The sequence below is a fragment of the Heloderma suspectum genome, chromosome 10 (genome assembly GCF_057233095.1).
Source record: "Heloderma suspectum isolate Gila_16-S chromosome 10, 16-S_ref, whole genome shotgun sequence".
Taxonomy (NCBI): domain Eukaryota; kingdom Metazoa; phylum Chordata; class Lepidosauria; order Squamata; family Helodermatidae; genus Heloderma; species Heloderma suspectum.
The window spans coordinates 4,890,179-4,914,514 of record NC_139467.1 but is presented as its reverse complement, the minus strand read 5'-3'; the positions used below and the strand labels follow the sequence as shown (position 1 = coordinate 4,914,514).

Here is a 24,336-nt window from a genome sequence, read left to right as displayed (position 1 = left end):
GTCTTCCAGCTGAGCTATTTAAAATCCTAAAAGGTGATGCTGTTAAAGTGCTGCACTCAATATGCCAACGAATTTGGAACACTCAACAGTGGCCACAAGACGGGAAAAGGTCAGTTTACATTCCAATTCCAAAAAGGGCAACGCCAAAGAGTGTTCAAACGACCGTACAATAGTGCTCATTTCACATGCCAGCAAGGTGATGCTCAAAATCCTACAAGCTAGGCTTCAGCAGTATGTGAAGCGAGAACTACCGGAAGTACAAGCTGGGTTTCAAAGAGGCAGAGGAACTAGAGATCAAATCGCCAGCATTCGCTGGATCGTGGAGAAAGCAAGAGAATTCCAGAAAAACGTCTATTTCTGCTTCATTGACTACGCTAAAGCCTTTGATTGTGTGGATCACAACAAACTGTGGCAAATTCTTAAAGTGATGGGAGTACCAGACCACCTTACCTGTCTCCTGAGAAACCTGTACGAGGGTCAAGAAGCAACAGTAAGAACCAGACAGGGAACAACTGATTGGTTCAAAATTGGGAAAGGAGTACGACAAGGCTGTATATTGTCACCCTGCTTATTTAACTTATATGCAGAGTACATCATGAGAAACGCCGGGTCGGATGAATCACAGGTCGGAATTAAGATTGCTGGGAGAATGATCAACAACCTCAGATACGCAGATGATACCACCCTAATGGCAGAAAGTGGAGAGGATCTAAAGAGCCTCTTGTGGCGGGTGAAAGAGGAGAGTGCAAAAGCTGGCTTGAAACTCAACATTAAAAAAACGAAGATCATGGCATCTGTCCCCATCACTTCCTGGCATATGGAAGGGGAAGAAATGGAAGCAGTGACAGATTTTATTTTCTTGGGCTCCAAGATCACAGCAGACGGTGACTGTAGCCATGAAATTAAAAGATGCTCGCTCCTTGGGAGGAAAGCTATGGCAAACCTAGACAGCATAGTAAGAAGCAGAGACATCACCTTGCTGACAAAGGTCCACATAATCAAAGCTATGGTTTTCCCAGTAGCAGCGTATGGCTGTGAGAGCTGGACTATAAGGAAGGCTGAGCGCCAAAGAATGTATGCTTTCGAACTGCGGTGCTGGAGAAGACTCTTACGAGTCCCCTGGACTGCAAGGAGGTCAAATCAGTCCATCCTAAAGGAAATCAACCCTGACTGCTCATTGGAAGGACAGATAATGAAGCTGAAGCTCAAATATTTTGGCCACCTAATGCGAAGAGAAAACTCTCTGGAAAAGACCCTGATGCTGGGAAAGACTGAAGGCAAAAGGAGAAGGGGATGACAGAGGATGAGATGGCTAGATAGCGTCACTGATGCAATGAATATGGACTTGTGCACGCTCCGGTAGAGGGCACAGGACAGGAAGGCCTGGTGTGCTATGGTCCATGGGGTCACGAAGAGTCGGGCACGACTGAACGACTGAACAACAACAACATACCCCACCTTTCTTCCATGGTGGAACTCAAGGTGGCTACATGTGGTTCCCAAGTGGTCTCTCATCCAAGCACTGACCAGACCCAGACCTGCTTAGCTTCAGCAAGGTGGTGGCCTCATGTGCTTTCAGACCAGGCTCTGGAACCATTCATTTAACCTCATTCATTCAGGGCACAATTGTATGCATCTTTAGACAGAAAAAAGCCCTACAACTACATGCTGGGTGGGGAACGCTGGGAGCTGTAGGGCTTTTTTCTGTCTAAACATGCATAGCATCGCACCTGAAATGTATTAGACGCCTTTCTCTTAAAAAGACTCAAGGCGTCTTACAGCAAGGGTTAAAACATACAAAGATTTCAAACCATTTCAGACAACTGAAAACAATTTAAAAATAACCAAGACTCAGTAAAATAACTAGAGCAAGAACCCCCATCATGTGCCATCAAATGCCTGTGAGCAGAGGGGAGTCTTAAGCTGGCGCCAAAAAGACGGCAATATTAGTGCCAGGTGGACCTCACTGGGGAGAGCATTCCACCAACAAGGCCTACCGGAGGCCAGTGACGGCAGTCCAAAGAACGATGAAAGCATCCATCATTATCCTCATCACAGCAACGTCGTATTTGTAATTAACAGCAACTGAGGGTTACAGTTATTATGTGTATAGTTGTGGTCAGGATAGTTATATTTCTCATTTAGTTAATGCTGTTCCTCACTGAAAATCTTTGAGCTAGGTAAATAGCTTTATATAACCCCTGAGCTATTGCCAACCTGTCTCTCCTCGCCCTGACAATGTAACTCTGAGATACTACACCAGATTACAAAGTTGCCAAATAATACCAGCTTATCTCAAGACTGAAAGGGTAACTCTGAAAACCTCGTAAATTTTATGGCCGCTTCCTGTAAATTTCACTGCAGTTTTACTGCCCTTTTCTTGGCAGGGTGGGAATGCAGTCAGTGCTCGCCATTACACCAAAGCTGCAAATCTCCCCACCATCCCATGTAATCGGGCCCACTTTCAAGTTCCCTTTATCAGGCTAGCTGGTAAAAAGAGTGTGGTCGGGGTGGAGCATGGGAGAACACCTGGCTGATGCTGAAGCCATGGAGTCTGCTTCTTGTCACAGTCTCAAGATGCAATCTGGGAGGGAGTTTCAGACATTCAAGTCAGGTTCTACCAGGTCCTCATCTATAGGGGGGATTTACTCCAGAGCTACTGCACCTTCAAGACCGTCATGACACAATCAATCCATCAATCAATTTTATTACAGCCGTAGACCAGCAAGTTAAAAGATAGTTTCAATTACAACATTTATGTAAGCTATCCAATTTAAAATCAAAAGAAGAAATATCACTAAAAAAAAGAGTTAAAATAGCCTCAATTACAATGTTTAAACGAAAGGACAAAATCACACATCTAAAACACAAAATCTCATAAACATAATATTAATTATAATATAACCTCTGACACATGTCGCACGCCCCTCTCTGCAGCAAGCATGGTTTTTCCTGCTGCAAATTTTCGGAAAGACGTTTTGTGTCGGATTTTCTTGTCATGCCAGCTGCAGTGTGGTTTGGGAGTCTGTGTAGCCTCAGTTGACTTTGGCATGGGCTGGGGAAAGCAGCCCCGTAGGTGGAAGGGAAAGTCACATCACAACAGGGTGGGCGCAAGGACAGGCTTTGGCTAAACATGGTTACTCAGACATAACTCTTCTTCCTTTACACTTCACTGAGCACAGGGCGAGAAGAGGGGCGGGGAGCAAGCTTCCACTCCTTCACTGCCCCACACCTACGCAGTTGATGGCGTTGAGTTCTAGTTGCAGGACTCCACCCACCCAACCTCAAACTAATGCAGTTTCAGGTGCTGTTTGCCCCGTGGCAGTGGGTTTGTTTTTAAAGTATACACCACTTTACACTTATACCTGGCAAATATTTCCAAAAACATAGTGCTTTGTTTTGTAAATTGGGGTGGGGGGTCCTTTCCACCAAGAATATCTTTGAAAGGGATGCAACTTCCAATCAATGAAGGCAGGTTCGGGTTTCCGGATCTAGCTATGTACCATCAGGCCTAATTGCTGACTTTTACTAAATTTTGGTCTTTTCCACTTCGATTAGATTTTCTACCTTGGTCGGTGTTGGAGTCTTCTTGTCTGGAGCCTCTCTTTAAATGGATAGCATTAGGTTATTGGCATATTAAGGCAGACAGAGCTCCTCCCACGATTTTGGCAGTTAGAGAAGTGTGGCATATAATGTCAGGTCAATTACAGTTTGACCCAGTTTCCCATGCTACATTGACTTTATGGGGAAATCCAGATTTAAGAATTGGAAAGAAAATGTTTTTATGACGGACCTGGACAGATAAAAGCATCTCCATGGAGATGTGGCCCAGGTGTTTGATGGTTTCAGGTTGCACCTAGGACTGTCCCTGAGCTGCTTGGATGAAAAAACTAACCAACAATGGTTGATCCCCCGTTCTTGAAAATATAAAATCCAGCTGTTACTTGGATGGAGATCCCATTCCACTTCTCCACTTTTCCCTCCTTATTTTCCCTCCTTATTGTTTTCTCTCCCCTTCTCTTTTTTCTTTTCTGAGCCGAATTCAAATTAAGCCCTGAGCTGGTCTTGTTACGGAACTTGATGTGGATGCGGAAGTTCCACAGGACCAGAGTCCCAGGGTTCTCCAAAACAACATGCAAGACTGCCTCAGCCAGCTCAGTCAGGGAGGCCACTGGGCAGCAGGGTGAGGGGTACAGCAGTGGCATCCCCAACTGTGGCCCAACACAAGGCCCAGGGCGGGGCGGGGGGGTTTCCCGGTGATGGAGATGGAACTGCGATGGATCACGGCGACTCCCCCTGGCCTGGGCCGCACAGAGTGCCCAGGCTGACAAAGCTGGGACAGATCTACACCCCTGAGCTCGCCAAATCAGCTCCCTCACCCACAATCAAATCAGGCCTTATTACGGATAGGAGGCCTTATTACAGACTGACCCAGCATTCCTCAACAGCACAGCCAGGCCAGAGGTTGCAGTAGCCAGGCCCCAGGGACCTCTGAGATAGGGAAGGGATGTGAAAGGAGATGGCATGTGGCCAGCTAGGTCTTCCACCACTCTGATGACATCCCCACCCTATCATACCATCCCGTTCCCTGCCATTATGGGGGCACCCTCCTGCTCTGTTTCACTGGGTAACTCTGTGCCAGCCTAAAATCCTAAACGGGGCTTTCTGCTTCCGTTTTAAATGCAGGATCACAACAACTCCCTTTTTCAGGTGCTTCCTTTCCCCCTCCCCTCCCTCCTTCTCCCCGTATCTGAGTCTTCCATTATCTTTCATTGATCTCGCTCCTCTTCTTGCCTCTTTCCCTCTTTTGATGGAGGGAACTCAAGCAGAACACAAGGGGGTAATTTGATAGCTCATTATCTGCGATCTATTTAAAAACGGAACAAAGGGCATTTAGTGCAGGAGATGCCTTGGATGATCACGGCGTCATGTAAAGAGCCCACAAACTCCCGTGAAGGAGCCATCTCAATCACAGGATAAAAGCCCCATGTGACGAAAGCCACTCTCTACCCGACCTGGACACATCCTGGCTTGCAAATGCTTCCTCACTCACTAACTGACACAGTGCCACTCTGCTCCATGTAGAGCTCTGATACAGGTGGCATTTGTTCAGAGCCAGTAAATATAAATCAAATTGGCCACAGTGCACTGATAAAGGCCAGTCATGATAAATTAGAGCCAACAGAGTACAGACGGCATTAATCTTAAGTAGCTTTTCTAAACAACATTTTCTTCTTTTGCCTGAAGCACCCGCCTGGGTGCAGGAAATGATATAAGTATAAAAACATTATGAGAAAACCAAGACATATTTGCTTTAAGCTTCTTGCCAATAAAATGAATCAATTACATTTGGATCGCACAACAGATTAAAAAAAATCATAAAGGGCATTGTCCTTGGACCTGGAGTAGAATATACAAAGTCAGCTTTTGAAGCCAAGGTTTTCAACCTCAAGGTAAGTCTGACTGTCTTCCAGGAAAGCGCACCAAGGTAGGATTGCTCGCTCTTTGGAGATATTAGTCTGTCCTTTGAAACCTGCAATCTTACAATTTTGAGATATCGGCCTGGGGAAAAAAAACACCTTATTAGCACCCTTCCTTTTTTACAACCCTCCTAGATCATACGGCAATGAGGACTGTGACCTGCTATGCTCTTTCCCCATCAGCACTAACAAAACCACTCAGGACCAGCCCTAGGATAATACTAGAACCAGATGAGGCCATCCCATGAAGCTGATCGGTGGGAGATTCAGGACAGATCAAAGGAAGGGCGTCTTCACACATCACAGAGTTGAACTATGGAATTCGCTACCACAGGGTGTAGTGATGGGCATCCATTTGGAGGGCTTTAAGAGGGGGTTGGACAAATAATGACATTGAAGTGGACATTGGAAAAAAATACTTTAACGCTAATTGATGGAAGTCCGTTTTTGTCATCAGCATGCAAACAACTTGTAAAACTGTTGTGGGGGCCTCCTGCTCTGTGATTTAGCCAGATGGGCATTTCCACCCATCTAGCTGGGGTGTTGGGCAGGGGGAGGGACAGAGGCTGGGGAGAGCTCGTATCTCCACTTCCTCAGCCCCTTCCCCTCCCTGCCCACCGGTGCGCCCCCTTTCCCTCCTCTCCAAGCTCGGAGCTCATTTGCGAGCTCGTGGGGGCAGCCAGTGCGGTCTCTCCGAGGCAGCTGCGAGGGGAGGGGAGTTCAGACTCCTGGGTCCGAGGTCGGGGCGCTGTGTCCAGCCTTGGGTCCCAGAATCCAAAGTACCCTATGGCCTCCCAGACACTGTCTCGGGCCAGAGGGGCGCTCCCTAAGGGCTATTCCAACCTGTGCGAAGCCGTCGTCCCAGTCCACCACCTCAGGTCCGCCGAGGGGTCTCTGCTGCGGCTGCCTAATGTGAGATTGGCAACCACATGCCAGACGACCTTCTCTTTGCCCATCCCTCAGTTGTGGAACGACCTGCCAGTTGAAATGTGCCTGCTGACCTCCTTGAAGGTTTTTAAGCAGCGTGGTGTGGTGGTTAAAGTGTTGGACTGGGACTCAGGAGACCCGGGTTCCAGTCCCCACTCGGCCATGGAAGCTCACTGGGTGACTCCAGGCCAGTCACAGACTCTCAGCCCAACCTACCTCGCAGGGTTGTTGTTAGGATAAAATGGAGAGGGGGAGGATAATGTAAGCCGCCTTCGGTTCCTTTCAAGAGGAAAAAAGGCAGGATATAAATGCAGTAAATAAATAAAATGATAAGCAGGCATTAAGAACACTATTATTTCGGCAGGCCTTCCCTGTTTAGAACTCTAGCTCCTTTTGCTGATTCTTGCATACTGGTTTTAAGCTGTGTGGTTTTAGGCTGTGTTGCTTTATTGTTAGTTTTTTTTTGTTGTTAAATTGTTTTTAGTTCAAAGTTGTTTTTAGTTATATGTTGCTTGTATATATCGTCCATGTGCTTTTAGGTAAATGCCTTTTAAACTTTCTATATTGTATTTTAATGTTTTAACTTTTGTAAACCACCCACAGAGCTTTGGCTATGGAGAGGTACAGAAATGTAATAAATAAAACAAAAAATAAATAAAATCCATTTGCTAGTGTATAATAAAGTAAATAGTAATGCTGTAAAGGTGTTTTGTTTTAAAAAGGTAAACTGTTATTATAAAAGGATTCAAAAATGTCCGGTGGAACTCCATGTTTTGAAACAGAATCTAGCAGGGTAATTATTTATTAATAATATTTAATACCCAGTAACAAAGTTCTCTGAGCAGCTTACGATAACAATAAAATACAACTATAAACTCTAAAGTGAACTTGAGCACACTCCGGGAGACAGCGGAGGACAGGAAGGCCTGGCGTGCTACGGTCCATGGGGTCCCGCACAGTCGGACACGACTTAACGACTGAACAACAACAACAACAACAATAAACACTAAAAGATAAAGCAGTGAAAAAAATCAGTATAACAAAACCATCAGCGACACAAGGAAATAAATTTAAAAGGTTTTAAGATTGAAAAGTGAGAGTTTAAAAGGCCTTGGAATTTATTTTTTTTAAGACTTTGTAAAAAGACCACCCAGTGGGTGTCAGGCAAGTCTCTCAGGGGAGAGCGTTCTACAGCTGGGGTGCTGCCACTGGAAAGGCCCTTTTCCCTGTAGGCACCTGCCACAGCTCACTTGGTGGGGGCATGCAAAGGGCTCTTTGAGGGTGATCTCAGGGTCTGGGTGGGTACATGTGGGAGGAAGAGATTCTTTACGTAGGCTGGTTCCAGTTGTTTTGCAGGTTAATTACCCTCTTTGCAGGTTCCCACAAGAATTGTGCAAGACAAATCAGGCCTAGAGCAAAGTTTGCAAGACAAGACACAGCTCTCTTGGATCAAGATAGGCATTACTGGTTTTTAAAGTGTTAGTAAATGTTGGATAAGCTGAAGGGACAAGTTTAGAATGCCTCCGTTTCTGTCAGCCTTGATGGATGATTATTTTGTAACTTTGCTCTAGGTTTGAATTATCACGCGCAAGTCTTTTTCTAGGGTTTTCTGTGCCCTGAAGACAGAAAAGGGATACACAGACAGAAGCCGGGACCGTGCTCTTCCCTGCGCTGCCATCTAGCAGACGCTTGTATTTTGAGAGAGAGAGAGAGAGAGCGCGTGCGCGCACGTGTGTTTACTGCACTCAAATATTTCCAGATTACAAAATTTACACTCTCACACACGAGCACACACACATCATTCACATCATTTGCACACATGTTCACACATCCACACAGCTGGAGCAGCCTCCTGTTCACAAGATGGCTGCCTGGGGGTTGCTAGGAGTTGTAGTCCAACCGATCTGGAGGTTGGGAAAGGCTGTCGTAGAGAATACTCAGCCAGGTGGGCCACTGTTCTGACTTGAGATAAGGTGGCTTCCTAAGTAGATGGATAGTTCATCTGTCCTCATTAGGGCTGTCCACAGATTAACCCCAAAATTAGTTGACTAATCGCCCGCCTTCCTGATAAATACCGTAATGACTTGCTGCTGGTTTCTTTGAGATGCTGAAGAAAGAATGGCACTTAAGTTATCATTTCATAAGAATGATAAAAAGAATGATTAAGTTATCATTTCATAAGAAAAAGCCACCACTCCTAAGAAGAAACAGGTGTCTCTGATATTTTGTTTTCCATTTCCCATTTGAGGAAAACACTGGAAACCAGCACATCCTTCAAAATCAAAGAAAGATTCCCCACACTTTCAGTACCACTTATTAAAATCACCCTTCCATCCATCAATAAAGTGGTAGTTAATTGACCTACCCTAGTGGATTAAGGGCACAATGTGGCACATAGTTAGACAGAAAGAATCCTACAGTTGTAGGACTTTTTTCTGTCTAGACATGCATAGGGTTGCATCTTAATCGGGGGGCAGAACCTCAGGCTGGTGGGTTAAGCCCAGCCCTCCAGGGGTGCCAAATCCAGCCCCCCGAGTTTTCCCAGAAGGCCACGCCCCTTTTCCCTGGCCCCTCCTCCTTTCCCCCAACCACCTTTACCATTTGGTGATTTCCTAGGTTTTGTGCAGTCCCCCCTGGCCCCCTCCCTAAAAGGCTGAAATACACCTCCTAAGGCAGAGTTACTGGCAGTATGAGCTTTAAGTTAAAAGATGCTGGCATTGGGGGCATTTTTTATTTTACCGTTTTGGGACCCGTCCCTTTCGCCAGTGGCCCCTCCACCCATCACCGGAATGCGGCCCCTGGGAGCTCCTCGAAAATGGAACTCAGACCTTGGGCTGAAAGCAGTTCTGCACCCCTGGATTAAATAGATATTTCCTGCAAATTAATATGCAAATAAAGCACACAACTGATCAGGGTCTTCAACAAGGTGTTTGTCGACCAGGAGCAGAGTTGCTCATCCTTTCTTTTGCAGGGTAGAGACTTTGCCGTGTCCATCTCCAGTACTGGACTGAACTCACCGCTGGGAATAATTAAATGTTAAGGTAGTCGTAGCAAGTCCATTTCTTGCTTCAAGCTCCGTTAACCATTCCAGAGTATCTCTCCGGTGCTTATGGTTTACCTGTGAAGATTTTCCTTGGAAATATTAACTGACAATTTGCTTCCTCTCAGCGATTTCTCTTGCAGGCCGATCCAATTCTTCTCAGCAAAGATCAGCGCTGAGGATGCTGTTGAGGGGAAGGAGCCCTGCGGGGGCACAGATTCAAGGAAATACATGCTGAAGGTCATCCATTCCCCAAGGCTCATGCCAAGGGCGTCCTTGATTTCGCTTCTGCTGCTGTAGGCCAGGGCCCGTCCGTCCAAATTGTGCTCCCTCAACCTCTCTTTATACCGCTGGGCGTTCTCCTCTTTCAAACCGAGTTTGACCATCTGGAAAAGAGAAAATTTTGCAAGAGTGGAAACCGGTACTCATGTGCCGGCATGGCTCATGCCGCATGGAGAGCCAGTCGTCCGTGGCCTCCAGCTATGTGGCGAGCGGAATATTGTTATGATCTCAGCACCACTCAGCCACTAACTGTGGGGCAGGATCCACCTGTCTCATCCCATTAGCGCAAATGATGCTGCGCTAGCAGAAACTAGGTTCTCAACTACGCGCAAGAGAAGAATCCAACTGAAGTTACGTTTGCACAAGCACAGTTGTGCAACCCGTTGCACGTAACTCTTGTGCAGCGTAATTCTTGTGAAACCGGTTGTGCAAGTGCTTGTATAACCAGTTGCACAACTCCTTGCACAACTGGTTGCACAAGTACAATGGGCTTGCGCAATGGTCAACGCAGCAGTGATCCTGAAGACCCTGTGGTGAAAGCCACCATAAGTGGACACGGAAGCCTTCCATTCCAGGCCGACAGTCCCTGACATTGAACCTAAGAGCAGACCAATAAAAGGCTGCATTCACCCACCTCAGGGGGGAGGGACACATGTCCCATGAGCCACATGCAACTCCCCCAACTCCCCCATGTGTCCCCCACACCTGCCATGTGACAGGAAAAAATGGTTCAGAAATGGTGAATTTAGTGCTCCAGGGTGCAAAAAGGCTCAAAAGAGCCAATGTGGCATAGTGGTTAGAGTGCTGGACTGAGACTCAGGAGATCCGGGTTCTAGTCCCCACTGGGCCATGAAGCTCACTGGGTGACCCTGGACTAGTCACTGACTCTCAGCCTAACCTACCTCACAGGGTTGTCATGAGGATACAACGGAGAGGAGGAGGTGGACTATATAAGCCGCCTCGGGTTCCTTGCAAAAGGAGTAAACATGGGGCATAAATGAAATAAGTAAATAAATAAGCTTATTCTGAAGGAAATTAGAACCTTGTAGTGTGCCATAGCAGTTTGCTGACAAATTTCGGCAGCAAAATGGCACTGTTTTCGGTGGGCGCCCTGCAGAGTGTGGCCCACTGGGGACTCTGGTGGGGGGTGCAAACGGTCCCAAGGCCGCCTGCAGCTGCCCACTCCTGACCTACCTCATTGCAGACCTCATCCACTGACATTCCCAGCAGGCAGCATTTGGAAAGGCCACGAGCATTCTGCGTTCGCTTCAGCCTGCGGCTTCCTCGTAGCAGCTCCATGTGCCTCTTCAAGGAGGAGTCCAAGTTGACCGTGTACGGCAAGAAGAAGTTGGCATCCTCCACCTGGAACCTTCCAGATAGGAAGCTGTGGAAGAGCTCCGGGTCACCGTCCAGCTCCAACAGCTTCTCCAGCTGGGGTCTGATCATGTCAAGCTCTTCCACGTACTTGTCATACACCTCCCACAGGAAGAGGTCGGGAGCGAGCTGGCACCCTTGGCACGCGCCCAAGCGACCCATCTGCTCATCGTCCTCAATGCACTGCAAGATCCAGCTCAATCGGCAGGGCCACTGGTTGGCCAGGAGCACCCAGGATGTCACTTTCCGCGGACAAAGCTTGTCCCGCGGGACCTCAGTTGCCATGAGCCTGATGGTGACGGAGATGGTGTTGATGATGCGTCTCATTTGCACCAGGTTGTCCGTCACATACTCCTTCATGCTTTCATCCAAGAGGAACTCAAAGGCCTCCTGGACGAGGTCTTTGGCCTTGAAGCCTTTCCCGCATCTCCTTCTCAACGGCTCTTCCTTCCCAGGACTCACCGCAACTAAAGGCACCAGGCCATCATCTGCAGCAATGTCAGGTGTGTTCTGAGCAGCAGAATTAGGACAAAGGCACAGCCCTGCCTGGTTTTCCTGCCGGACGCCCTCTCCCACCCCATCCTCCTCTTCCAGACTCTTCTCTTGCTCCTCCCGGCAGTCCACGATGCTCCTTATCAGCTGCAGCTTGGTGTAACTGTCCATCTTGGGGACTGAAAAGGGGAGGGTGATGATGCGGTTTAAGAATTCATAGCCGTTGCTGGCCATACCTTTCATGTACAGTGAGCTCTCCACACAGTCCACGATTATGCTCGGGTCAGCCACAAGGATGGAGATGAATGGCGCCTCACTGTCCGAGAGGAGGATGTTCATGGCATCAAGAACACCCACAACTTTGTCAGGGCTGCAGTGGTCCAAGCTGCTGATCTCCAGGACCACCCGGAGTTTCCTCCGTTGGAAGATCTCCATGAACTGGAGGAATTTGGCAATGATCTTGACCTCCCTCTTCACATTGCTCATGAAGCCCAGCTGGGCACTGAGGTCCGTCCGGTTCATCTGCCTCTCCAGCTGGGCCTTCTGGGTGACAATGACATTCCGAGCCACCATGACGGCCACCCTGACAGCTGCCGCTGCAGTGATTCCAACCGCTGTAGCCCCGAGGCCCTCAGCAATAGCAATGGCGTCCCCAGAAGCATTGCCGACAGGTATGCCAAAAAGGAAGATGAGGACAGCTACCCCAACAGCCGCCCCGGTCACCAGAAGGATAGCGGCCCACAACGGCAGGCAGAGATATTTCTTGCTGATCCATTCCTTACGGAGAGGGGCCTCAACAATGCCGCATTTCCTGCCCACTGCCCGGTAGACGCTCATGGGGACAAGGCCAAAATGGTTCTCAATGCCATCGCACAGGGCAGTGATGAGGCCTGCCCAGAGCTGGTCGCTTCCGGCATATTCCCAGGCGCTGAAATGGATGAAGATGTGCTGCACATTCTTTCTCTGCCTGTGCTGTGGCGTCAGGACAGGCCGGTACAAGAACATAAGGAGGACGACAGAGACCAGCTCCCAACCAGAAGCCCCTCGCTGTTTCAAGCCGGTCCGCTGGGATTCCTGTTGGTCTTTTTTCCACGACTGAAGACGCATGTAATCTGAGATGGAGAGGAAGAGATTTAGACCAGCAATCAATAGCAGGACCTGTCTGGATTTCTATCTATTGTACGATGCTTGGCTCACCTGCAACCTGGAGAGCCAGCGTGGTGTAGTGGTTGGCGTGTTGGACTGGGACTTGGGAGATCTGGGTTCTAGTCCTCACTCTGCCATGAAGCTCACTGGGTGACTTTGGGCCAGTCACTGACTCTCAGCCTAGCCTACCTCACAGGGCTGTTGTGAGGATAAAATGGAGAGGAGGAGGATCATGCAAGCCACCGTAAAGGAAAGGCAGGATATAAATGTAACAAATAAATAAGTGCTTTCATTTTTTAGATGTTTTTATAAAAAATATTATTAGACCAGGCTGTTCAACCAGATGCCAAAGGTTCTAGGGCCAACCAGAAAGGGAGGAAGTTTGTCCCCCTTCTTTCATCTCTCTCCCCACAGGAAACATAAATGAATACATGAGACAGAGGATGAAAACGCCCCACCCTGCTGAATATCTGTTTGAAAATTGTACGTAGGGCCCATAAGAATATAAGAGGAGCGCTGCTGGATCAGACCAAAGGTTCATCTAATTCAGCATCCTGCTGACCAATGAGATGCCTCTGGGAATTATGGGAATTGCAGTCCAACACATCTGGAGGGCGCCAGAGTGGGCTCAGCCATGATAGGACCCATGCTTTGTGAAGGTCTCATGTGTCATTTGCGTTCCTGTGGTGTGGTGCTCAGGTGTGAGGGGCAGACTGGGGAAACCCAGGCTCAAATCTTGCTCAGCTATGAAGCCCGTTGGGCAATCCCGAGCCAATCTTTATCCCTCAGCTCTGTGCACCTCACAGGCTTGTTGCGGTGCTAAAAGGCACTTCCTTGGAGGGTGGGCGGAACACAAAGGAGAGAAAGACAAACAGTGCAGCAAGTAAACGAACCCAAATCTTGCAACAGTGAAACTCAAGTTCTGTGCCAAGAAAACTCAGAATAAATGGTGAAAATCAGTGTATTCACATTTATTTTACATGAGCATGTCTGCCTGGAAAAAGAAAGTAGTGCAATTTGCTCTCCTGGCACACAGCCACCGCAGGACCAGCCCTCCGCACACACATTCGACCCTTTCTCATAAATCCGCCCATGCTGTTGACCACCGTCGCAGCCGGTAGGAATGAGTTCCGTAGCTGAAGCTTGCAGCGGGGAAGGAGCCCTTCCTTCCGTTGGTCTTCATAATAAAGGAAGAGCACTCACCTCGGATCCTATTCAAGAGGAAGTCCTTGCAGTGTCCCCACGGTGCGTAAAACCCAACCGTCACTGGAGTGGACACACAATAGAGGGCCTTCGCTAAGGAGAAACAGTAGGCGTCGTCCTTGTTCTGGAATTCTGCAACCGGAACAGCATCAGCAGAAGCAAAAGACAAATCCCACATCAGACCAGTTGGAGGCCCTTGTTGCTAGAATGCCACAAGGTTTCTCCACTTAGTGTAGGAGCGCTAAGAAAGATTTTGCAATATATGCACTAATATCCACACGGGTGACTTCTGCGAGACACGCATATGACCTACAATTCTTCATGGAACTAACAGTCCAGACTCCAGCTCCTGTTTTTTTACTTATCTAGAGTGAATTCTGGAAAGCTAAATTCGGGAGATCCAATTCTGAGCCAGTTCAGAGCCAATTGGAATTCAGAGCCAATTGGAATTCAGAGCCAATTCTGGAGACAATTTTGAATAGGGATGTACGAAACGACTTAACTGTTTCATTTCGTGACATCCGCGGTAGGGGGAAGGCGCTCCATCCCTCCCCCCAAAATCCTCACCCGCCAGCTCTGCTCCTCAGCAACTCCGCGGAGCCGCCAGCCGGGGCCGCCAGCAGCAACATCCGGCCGCTGCTAGGCTGCGCAGGGACGCAAATGGCGGCCGCCATAGCCACCACCATTTGCGTTCCCTTTTTTTTTTTGCCATGATAGGCTACGTAAATATTTACATAGCCTATCATGGCCTCCGCAGGGACGCAAATGGCGTCCCTGCGTTAGCCGCGATAGGCTAAGTAAGTATTTAGGTAGCCTATCACGGGAAAAATCGTGAAGCGAATGGCGGCCGCATCTGCGGCCATCATTGGCAAACTAGCGTGAACGGCACCAGGTAGGTGCTCTGTTTCGCACACCTTTCACGGGGTGGTGGGGCGGTGGGGCTTCGTTCCACCATGGATTTCAGGGGGCCAAATGCACTGGCATTCGGCCTCACTGAGATCCGTGGCGGAATTCTCCACCATCCCTAATTCTGAAGAGCTACAATTCTTCATAGAACTAAACAGTCCAGGCTCCAGCTCCTTATTTAGAGTGAATTCTGGAGAGCTGTCACACACCGTCCCCTAACCTGGTGCTCTCCAGATGTATTGGACTACACCTCCCATTATTCCCAGCCAGCACAGCCTTTGGGGAGGTGTGGTCCCCAAAGATGGGATGTGTAGTCCAAAACACAGGGGAGGCAGGTTTGGAAGGGCTCCTCTAGGAAAACAGGTGACAGTGGAGACCAAAAGGGGCTTTTAAACCACACGTTCATGCTTGGGAGGTAGGGTGGCCACATATGAATCGTCAAAAAAGAGGACATGCATAAGAAAAAAAAGAGGACATCTATGATGCCGGAGGGCATCAGGTTGGAGAAGGCTGCTGTATAATGAAACCCCTGTATTTTTGCATCAGGAAATTGAGCGGCAGGGAACCAGTCCATAAGGCCTGCAGTGGGACTGTACCCCCTTGGGGGAAACTAACATACCCTTTAGGGAAGCAGGGAGACAGTATGGACACTAAAAGAGGCACTCTAGCCATGGACTTATTTCCACCCTACTATATTCCATTAAGTACTGTCACTACTCTCTCTGAGCTTTTCCACATGAGGCTGTTAATCGCTGTATCTACTTTCAGTTTCATCGCAGAATTTAGATCTGAGCTCTACACAAAGAGCTTTTCCTTTCCTGTTTTTCCACTACATAACCTCTAGGTGGCACTGTAGTATAGCAGAATATTGCAGTTACACAAGTTGGAAAAAACCTTTTCTTTCGCTTTCAGAAATAATACCCCATTTTCCCCATTCTAAAAAAACCCAGGGAAGCGCTCTTAAAAAACAGAAGCGAAACTGGAGGGTCACAACATCATCTAAAGGACCTGTAAACAACCGTAAGGAATCGGAAGCATACAATAAATGTCTCATGTAGAAAAGCGCTCTCTCTCTCTCACTCACACACATACACACTGAAGGATGGTTGATGGGGTCAGTGATGTACTAATTTCATAATGATGAGAAAATGAAGGACTTGTGGACTTCCTTGTCTATGTAATCAGGGGTTACCTACTTGGCCTGCAGCCCTAAGATAATAACCACTGAACCTTTATGGTCCACACCAGCCTTTCCTAATCTGGTGCCCTCCAGATGTGTTAGACTGCAACTCCCATCAGCCTCAGCCAGCATGTACACCATATTGGCAAGGAACGATGGGGGTTGTATCACAACATGGACTGGGGATGGCTGATACACCCTAAAGCAAAGTTACCCTGGTTACCTCTGGTCAAGGACAGCATGACTGCTTTGAGCCACAGGGAAGTAACAGGATGGAGATCCACAGATGCCGGGAGCTAAGGAGAGAAAGAGAACATGGAGGAGGTATCAAGCGATCACACAGCCCAGGAATAAATATGAATCAGTGCAACCTAGGAAAATTCTGAACATTGACAGTTAGCGACATTTGCAGTAAAGCACCAGCGGCATGACAGATGGCTGGTCTGAAAATGTGTGGAAAGTTCAGGCTACAGTTGAGGCCTGTTTGAACTGTCACCCTGCAGTAAAATAAAAATTTAAAAATAATTGCACCTAGGTTTCGGTCAGGGGTGTTGAACCTCTTTCAGGCCAAGGGCTGAATGCCTTTTCGGAGAAGTTCTCAGGGGCTGCATTCCGGGGGAGCGGGGGAGGCCAAAAGACCAGCCTATTTTAGCCTAACACTCTTACTGCCAGCAACGAAGCTTTAGGACAGGGATTTCAGCCTTTTGGAAGGGGGGGAGAAACTTTGCAAAAGCTGGGAAACCACCAAACCGTCAGTGGTCGAAAGGAAATGCGGCCAGAGAAAGGGATGTGGCCTTCTAGGGGACCCCCGAGGGCCGGGTTGGGGCCCCAGGCCTGAGGCTCTGCCCCCCCCACCCCTGTGGCTTAAGTCTTCTCCTCAAGCAAGATGTTTTTCTGAGTGCAGCAAGCCTTTCTCAGACCCGCACCCCTCCAGCTACAGCCTGAAATGGGTCCATCCAGGAAAAGTGTTCGTGCTGCATCCAGCTGCAAGGACAAGTGGACCCACAGAGGTGGGCTTACGGGCAGCTGCTTTGGATGCAACCAACGGGCAAGTTTCTCTGGGCTGCTCCACCTGGCTGCTGCAGAGGGAGAGGTAAGACAGCCTTCAGCTTGGCTGGGACCAGTGGGGGCTGGTGCCAACTTCGGCTGATAGGACAGAGGCAGAGCCACAACGCCCCCCCCCCCCCCACACACACACACCGGCGGTGTCTAAATACACTTATCAAGCAATCCTAGACAAGCTTACCTGGGAGCAAACCCCACTGAACTCAATGGGACTTACTTCTGAGTTCACTGTATGGGATTGCAGTATAAACTAGTTCAGTACATTTAGGCTGCAATCCTATTACCCATTCACCACGGAGAAAGCCTCATCCCAAAATGTAAAAAAGATACATGTCAGCTATGGTTAGGTATGCAATCCTCCTGATTTTGGGCATCCCTACACCAGCCTAAAACCCTGCATTTCAAACGGGGCTTTCCGCTTCCGTTTTAAATGCAGGATTATAACTGACTCCCTTTACACAAAAATGCCAAAGGCAGCACAGACTCCCTCTCCCCATCCCTCTCCCTCACTCCACTCCGTCCCCTGATAAATGACCGGGTGGGGGGTGGCGGGGAAAGACTGGGTGGAAGGTTAGGGCTGAAGCCCAATTCTCTCTCCTCTGCCCCTATTAATTATAACGGCCATCAAACATTATGTATAAATCAGTCTCTGAATTTGCTTTTTCTTCCATCTTCCATTACACCCCCTTTCCTCCTGTATCCTATTAGGCTGTGTGCCATTATTTTAACATTGCAAAGGGTCTCGAGCGGACTGGCAGAAAGGTGAAAGATAAATGTAGTTAGTTAGCAAGCAAATAAGTAAGTCTTTTGGGCGGGCAGGGGATCCAAGGTTTGTAGTGCAAACATAAAACCTCCACAGGCCGGGAGGCACATTAACAACGCCTGTTCTTCCGCATCAGCCACAATCACGGCCGTTCGCTTTAAAAAAGTTCCAAGGTGACTCAAGCCTCACGCGTGAAATTATAAAACGAGAGCAGGAAGGAGGGGAGCTCCGGAAGAGGCCTGCTGGATTGGCCCTAATGCCCATCGAGTTAGCATTCACTTTCCAGTGGCAGCTGGTGCCTATCTAACATGCTAGGGCTGCTAGCCTACGTGCGCTTACTCGGGCGTCAGTCCCATTGAATTATTCCGGCGTAAGCAACCATCAGATTGGCCTAGAAAGAAGCCCTACTGGCATCAGCCGGCCTTACTTCCCAGCCGGTGTTCTCAGGTGCGTACGCCACCCTTGTGCACTTTCAAGCCGTATGTCAACTTGACAGTGCACAAACCGAGTCAGCCCAGCTGCCGCAGCTGAAGCAATAGGGATCAAAGTGATCATCCATGAAAGCAGCGTCGAAGGGCTGCAGTTAATGAATGACGCCTTCGCCCTCTCAAAACCGGGAGCACCCGGGCCGTGCGAGGTCAGGAGGCATACTCACCTGCAGGGAAGCACAGGCAGTGAATTCCGCCTGGGACGGCCTCCCCTGCTCCGCGTCAGCACAGCCTTCGTCCTCCTCCTTCCCAGATAAGGCTCTCGATTCCCATTACGCCTTTGCAGATTGAAGGCGGTGCACTTCTCAGGCAAGAGGGCACGAGCCGCCTGTCCGCAGCGTTCCAGGGACTTGGCTGTGCTGTGGGCGCTGCATGAGGCAGGGTCTCCCCTCCAATTGTTCAGACATACATGGGAAAGGGGAGGGTCCGGTCAATATGGTGCAGGGAATCAGGGCTGGAGATCATAAAGATCAAGAGACTGAGGAACCGAGGACAGGATCCATCCTAACTCCCTTTACCCGGCAGGGTCCTATCAGGGCTACACAAAACAGCAGCGAAAGAGGCGTCAGTTTTTATTTTGACTGTTCCGTCTCCCCCATTTTATCTTTTTCTGGCCAAAGTAAGTGGGGATCTACTGTGGGCAGGAGGGGAAGAGAAACTTTTCTGCCATGAACCTCTTTAAGGTCGCAATCTTATGCATGTTTAGACAGAGAAAAGGCCTACAACTCCCAGCATTCCCAGCCAGCCTTGCTGGTTGGGGAATGCTGGGAGTTGTAGGCCTTTTCTCTGTCGGAACATGCATAGGATTGCACCCTAAGTTAACTTATCTTGGGATCCAAACCCAATTTGGGGTGATTTCTCCCCCCCACCCAGCGGCCTTCCCAAGTGCTCCACCACCATCCAGAGAGACTTGTGGGGAAGGAGCAGCTGGGAAACTTTTCTTATGGGAACTTCGTTAAGTTCATTTATCTCAGGATCCAACCCTTACAGTACAATCCTAGGCATGTTTATTCAGAAGACAGCAAGAGGGCTTACTCCCAGGACGCTGTGTAGAGGGTTGCAGCCTGGGTCTTGAAAGTACCACAGGACCCTGTCACACTGACTACCAGCGTTGCTAAAAGTAAACACAAATGCACCCATGATGGCAAGGCCATTTTATTTCGGCTGTTGTTACCAACGGTAGTGTTTTAACAGTGCTTAGAAAGAAACATTTTTATAGAACAGCATTCCTCTCACTTTCCTAGGATGGCAAGGGAGGGGGCTTATCCCAACTTTCCTTCATCTACCAGAGGGACAGGCAACCTGCCTTCCAGACGTGGTAGACAACTCTGATAATCATTGGCCATGTTAGCTGGGGCTGATGGGAGTTGCAGTCCAAACCATCTGCAGGACACCAGGTGGCCTATCTTTGATCTACCAGACACAACAGTAGGACTCAGAGAAAAGGTATTCAGATGTGGCATTTAAGGATGTGTCCCTCCCCAAACAAGGCTAAACAGTATTCGCTACCTCATCCCTGAATTATTCAAAGATCCAAGAGTCATGCGCATTCGCAAATAAACAAAGAACGATAAGATTCTGCCCTCCTCTTTCACGGATGGTATTATAACCATGGGGATCAATTGACATGTTTAGTATTCAGCAGGAGAAAATAGGTTTCAACCTGCCAAAATACACGGTGGTGAAGTGCAGAGGGTGTTTCCTCGGCGTGCACGGCTGTTTGTGTCAGCGTTACACAAGCGAGGCCCTCTGCATCACCTCTTCAAAACCACTGAAGACTAAAATCAAACATCTGCACAGTTATACAGTGGCTACTGTCGGTTCCTTTTCGTGTGTGCAGGGCTCTGTGTGGGCCATGGGAAGATTTGAATCTGCTCCCCACGTGGCCCGTGCAGGTCTGTCCGGGAAGGGGCAATCTCTGGACAGACTACAAGGCTGTTAATGATCTGATGCTCGCACTGAACCAGCCTCTCCCCGGCGCCCTCCTGATGTGTTGGACTACAACTCCCAGCATCCCCAGCCAGGTGTGCTGGCTGGGGATGCTGGGCATTGTAGTCCAAAGCATCTGGAGGGCGCCGGGGAGGGGGAAGCCTGTTCTAAGCAGTCTGAAGTACACCCCAGCTCTTTGGCAATTTAACTGTTGACCCCTTGTAGTCAAAGGCCCACTGAAACAAAGCAGCCAGAGGTACAAAAGGAGACAGAGACAATTAACTGGATTTGAACACGTCTACACACAGTGCCCCGAAACTGGCTTAACTCTCAAGTGAGCGAGCCTGGGGTGTCCAGCACAACATTCTCAGCACCCACACAGAATGGCTGTCGGTTCCAAACATTCCTTGGGGCAAGCCCCATCAACTGAGCCTGCTTAAAACAGCTTTAAGTCCATAGAGAAGCCCTGTTCTTAGTTCGCTTCTGAAAAGAAAGACCGAAAAAAACAGAGCAACGCAACCAGAACAGAAGGATCGGCTCTCAACATCGCTCTCCAGGGTTGCAGTGGGTTTTGCAGGGAGCATGCAGTCAGCTCCGAGGGCACACTTGTATCAGCCAGACACACCTGTTTACTTCGGCGTGCAAAGCTTACATCCCCTTGTCTGAGCTGACCTAAAAATCAGCAGCTAGGAGAAATGGTTCAGTCTCTAAAAATTGGGAGAGGGACACCCCTCTTCCTGTTTTGTTTTTACAAAGGCACCCATCTGTTTGGTGTGGCCATCTCGGAGTTGCCCCAGTTGCCTTTGCCCGCGACGGACAAGGTATTCAATAAGCATGACATCCGTCCGGGGGATCTGGGCATTCTTCCGGAACTCGGCCCGAATCTGAGGCAGGAAGCCCGGCTTGTCTTTGCCAGCCCGTAAGAAGTTTCGGTATAGGCTGAGCACTTGCTTCTGGAGTTTGCTGTGGCGAGCCATGGAGCAAACTGCTCGTCCCTCCCGTCAGCTAGGAAAGATCCGCACAGCCAGGCAGGGGCTGGGAAACCAAGAGAATATGCGTCAGAATAAAGTCTGGAGGTAAAGTCCAACACTTTAAGAAACCCCAGGGCTGCAGCCCAAATGAATCCATTTTAACTGAATAATCAACTAAGCTTTCATTGATTAACTGATTGATCTAGCAATTTACAATCTACAGGTTTTTATAATATCTGTGTAAATATTTGCTGCCTGGTTAATTGGGAGGGGGGACCTTTTTAATCCATTAAAATATTTTCAATTAATTAATCTAAGCAATTAATTGATAAAGACTGCAATTCTATGGTCCCTGGAGAGCGTCCCAGAGTCCACAGGATATATCAGCTCTCCCCCTCCAAGGTGAGAGACAGAGCTCCAATCTCAGAGGAAGATATCCAATCATGGATCACCGCCCCCTCATGTCCCCATGGAAAGATCCACAGCTCTTACCTCCCCGACATAAGAAATCTGTCATCGGGAGAAGTAAAAAGTGGGCAGACTGGGGACATGATGTGGGTGGAGTGGGGGAGGCTGTGGATATGTAGTATCCAAAGCCCTTACCATGCCCCCAATATGGCAGCTGGTGTACATGTTTCAGTTTAAAAAAAAAAAACAGGAAGAAAAGCATGGCAAGATTTACAGATCAATATTTGGGGCAAAACATGTTTGCTCTCAAGCTAGACTTCCTCATTATTTCTTTCTCAGCCTCCATTCCCCATGTATAAAATGTAGGGATACAAGCCAATTAATCATAGGAATGTAAGTTGTTTAATCATGTGCTCAACTGCAATGGCCTTCAGAGCCCCTGCATTCCGTCATTGACAGAGATGCAGTTGTCCGGGATGTCAGAACAAGGTCTTTTCAGTGGTAGCACCCCAATCCTGGAACTTCTTCTCAAGAGAGGTTAGATTGGCCTCTTTGCTGACTTTTAGGCAGGCAGCTGAGATATTTCTGTTTTGCCAAGCTTTTCGTGTATTTTAATCTTTCCTGTTGTGGACTCATTTCTAGCCACTTTATCTTGACTTCTTTTAATGCTGTATGGTTTTAATTATACGATTTTAAATTACTGTAAATCACCTTGGGGGCTGGTTTTTTAATACATTAATATTTCTATATATTAGTTAATCCATTGCTTAAATTTACATAAATTTGCATGAGTAAATACAATATTCCCAAATCAAGAACCATACATCATTTGTTTTTTAGATGAACCACACAGACGTTGTAGCAGGAATAATCTTGGGAGAGCCATTCCCTCCTGCATGTGAGAGATGGTGCTCGCCATGTGCAACTCTTAGAAGCGCTTGCATTATTATTACTATCTATTATTAACATGTATGTACCACCTTATTTGATAAAAAAAAGCCATCAAGGTAGTGTTACTACAATATAAAACAATAAAACCTTAACACAATTAAAAATAATATTAAGAACAGTAAAACAGAACTACATAATTTAAAAGGCTAAACAAAAAAGATACATCTTCACACCTTTTTTAAAAGCCAAGAGAACGGGGGTCAACCACAGTTCTTGAAAAAATTATTAAATATATGCTGCCGCATTATTTCAGGGGGTGGCAACCTGTCAATTAAGTTTTGTAATCGAATATTTATATTTATAAAAATATTTCTGAGTCACCTTTTAGCCCAGAAGGCGCCCTGGGTGACTCGAAATTTAGAACGGCCTTCCCCAGGCCAGGGCTGGCTGGGAATGACGGGAACTGCGGTCCCATGCCTCCGGAGGGCACCAGGTTGGGAAAGGCGTTTAGAACCTGAGTAATCGATCAAACTACAACTCCCACAATTCCCCAGGCACCCTGACCACGGGCGCTGTTAGGCAACCCGTCAGGCGGGCAGAAGTTTGCGGGAAGCCTGGGCGGAAGCCTGCAGCCCGCGGCCGGCCTACCAGGGTCGTTGTGAGGCCAATGCAAAAACAGCAGCCGCTTCCCCGGCTCCGGCGAGGGGCAGCGGGGCGTCTAAAGCAGCCGTCCCCCAGCCCGGCGGCGCCCCAGACGTGTTGGACGGCAGCTCCCATCAGCGGCCACGCTGGCTGAGGATGATGGGGCTTGCAGTCCGCCCCTTGCGCGCGCTCTTGTCCAGCGCAGGCGGGCGAGGGGCCTCCGGGGCGGCTGGGGGAGTCCGGACTTCCGCAGCGCCCCGGAGGCCGGTGGGGGTCTCCAGACCCGGGGAGCCGAGAATCCCCCCGGCCTGGGCCCGGCAGCTGACGCGCCCCGGCGGGCGGGGGCGAGCAGGCCCTCCCCGCCGGCTCCGGCTCGGGGCTCCGGCAAGAGCCCGCGGCGTTGGCGGCGCCGCGGCCGCTCTCCGCGCCCCGGCTTGGCTCGCGCGCCGCAGAGGGGCGCCCCGGGAAGCGCCCGGCGGCCACGTGGGGCAGGAGCGCCGGGCTCACGAGGAAGGCCCGGCCCGGCCGCTCGGGGCTTCCGACCCCCGCCGGGGACGCGCCCCGGCGCCAGCCTGCGCCCGGGAGGGGAGCGGAAAGGGGGGCTCGCTCGGCCTGCAAACGGGCAGCGGTGTGGAGCCCCGTCGGGTCCCGCGCCCGCAACCCCCCGCGACGAAGCTGAGCCGCGCGCGCAGGGCCGGCTTTCTTGCTCGCCCGCGTCACCGTCGTCTAGGCGGCGCACAGGCGGCGGCAGCCCCCCGCGATGTCGTGGCGGGCGGGCGGCCGCCCGCTCGGTGGCCTTGCGAGGGGGCTGGAGGCGGGCTATCCGCGGAGGCGGGGCGCGCAGCCTCCGCGCGGGGAGCCAAATCCGGGCCCCGCCGGTGGTTTCCCGGCTTCGCCGCCTCTCCCCCCACGCTGAAGGGCCCCCTCAGCCGTAAGTGACGGGCGGCAAGTGCTCGACGCCAAAATGTGCCGGCATCTTGGGCGCGGCCTGCCCGCCCGACGGCCCGCGGCTTCTCCCACCCCCTCTCCGGGCGGCCCGAGGCCTCGGATGCCAGTCGCGGGGGAGACGAGCGGGAGGGCGCCGCCGCGCTCACGGCCCGCTGGGGCACCCGCGGAGCCCCGGCGCGAGCAGAGCGCTCGCCTAGGTGG

At 49.7% G+C, this 24,336-nt stretch overlaps 2 protein-coding genes across 5 annotated transcripts; both read right to left on the bottom strand.

Annotated features, from left to right (window-relative positions):
- Positions 1 to 2,690: 2,690 nt before the first annotated feature.
- On the bottom strand, positions 2,691 to 19,103 carry LOC146337509 (NTPase KAP family P-loop domain-containing protein 1-like). 4 transcript variants are annotated; one of them, XM_084814750.1, is made up of 7 exons: positions 18,514 to 18,598; positions 16,254 to 16,326; positions 13,945 to 14,076; positions 10,924 to 12,707; positions 9,526 to 9,833; positions 5,401 to 5,562; positions 2,691 to 4,867 (listed from the first exon to the last, which is right to left on the bottom strand). In XM_084814750.1, exons 2-6 carry the CDS (start codon positions 16,270 to 16,272, stop codon positions 5,421 to 5,423), a joined length of 2,385 nt encoding a protein of 794 aa, XP_084670876.1. In that variant the 5' UTR covers positions 16,273 to 16,326; positions 18,514 to 18,598; the 3' UTR covers positions 2,691 to 4,867; positions 5,401 to 5,420. The 4 variants fall into 4 exon arrangements, with proteins under 4 accessions (XP_084670876.1, XP_084670875.1, XP_084670879.1 ...); XM_084814749.1 differs by having other exon boundaries at positions 2,691 to 5,562; XM_084814752.1 differs by lacking the exons at positions 2,691 to 4,867; positions 5,401 to 5,562 and having other exon boundaries at positions 7,194 to 9,833; positions 18,514 to 19,103.
- Positions 19,104 to 20,982: 1,879 nt separating this feature from the next.
- On the bottom strand, positions 20,983 to 21,252 carry SDHAF1 (succinate dehydrogenase complex assembly factor 1). Its single transcript, XM_084814754.1, has one exon. The coding sequence runs from the start codon at positions 21,250 to 21,252 to the stop codon at positions 20,983 to 20,985; it is 270 nt and encodes an 89-aa protein (XP_084670880.1).
- Positions 21,253 to 24,336: the final 3,084 nt, after the last annotated feature.

Bases quoted from the DNA above. Each gene is read 5' to 3' on its own strand.
- LOC146337509 (XM_084814749.1), bottom strand. The intron at 9,834-10,923 runs GTAGGTCAGGAG...TCTCTTTTCCAG, and splicing joins TGGATGAGGTCTGCAATGAG to ATGGTCAAACTCGGTTTGAA. The intron at 5,563-9,525 runs GTAAACCATAAG...TTTTTTCCCCAG, and splicing joins TCCAAGGAAAATCTTCACAG to GCCGATATCTCAAAATTGTA.
- SDHAF1 (XM_084814754.1), bottom strand. From the start codon at position 21,252: ATGGCTCGCCACAGCAAACTCCAGAAGCAAGTGCTCAGCCTATACCGA.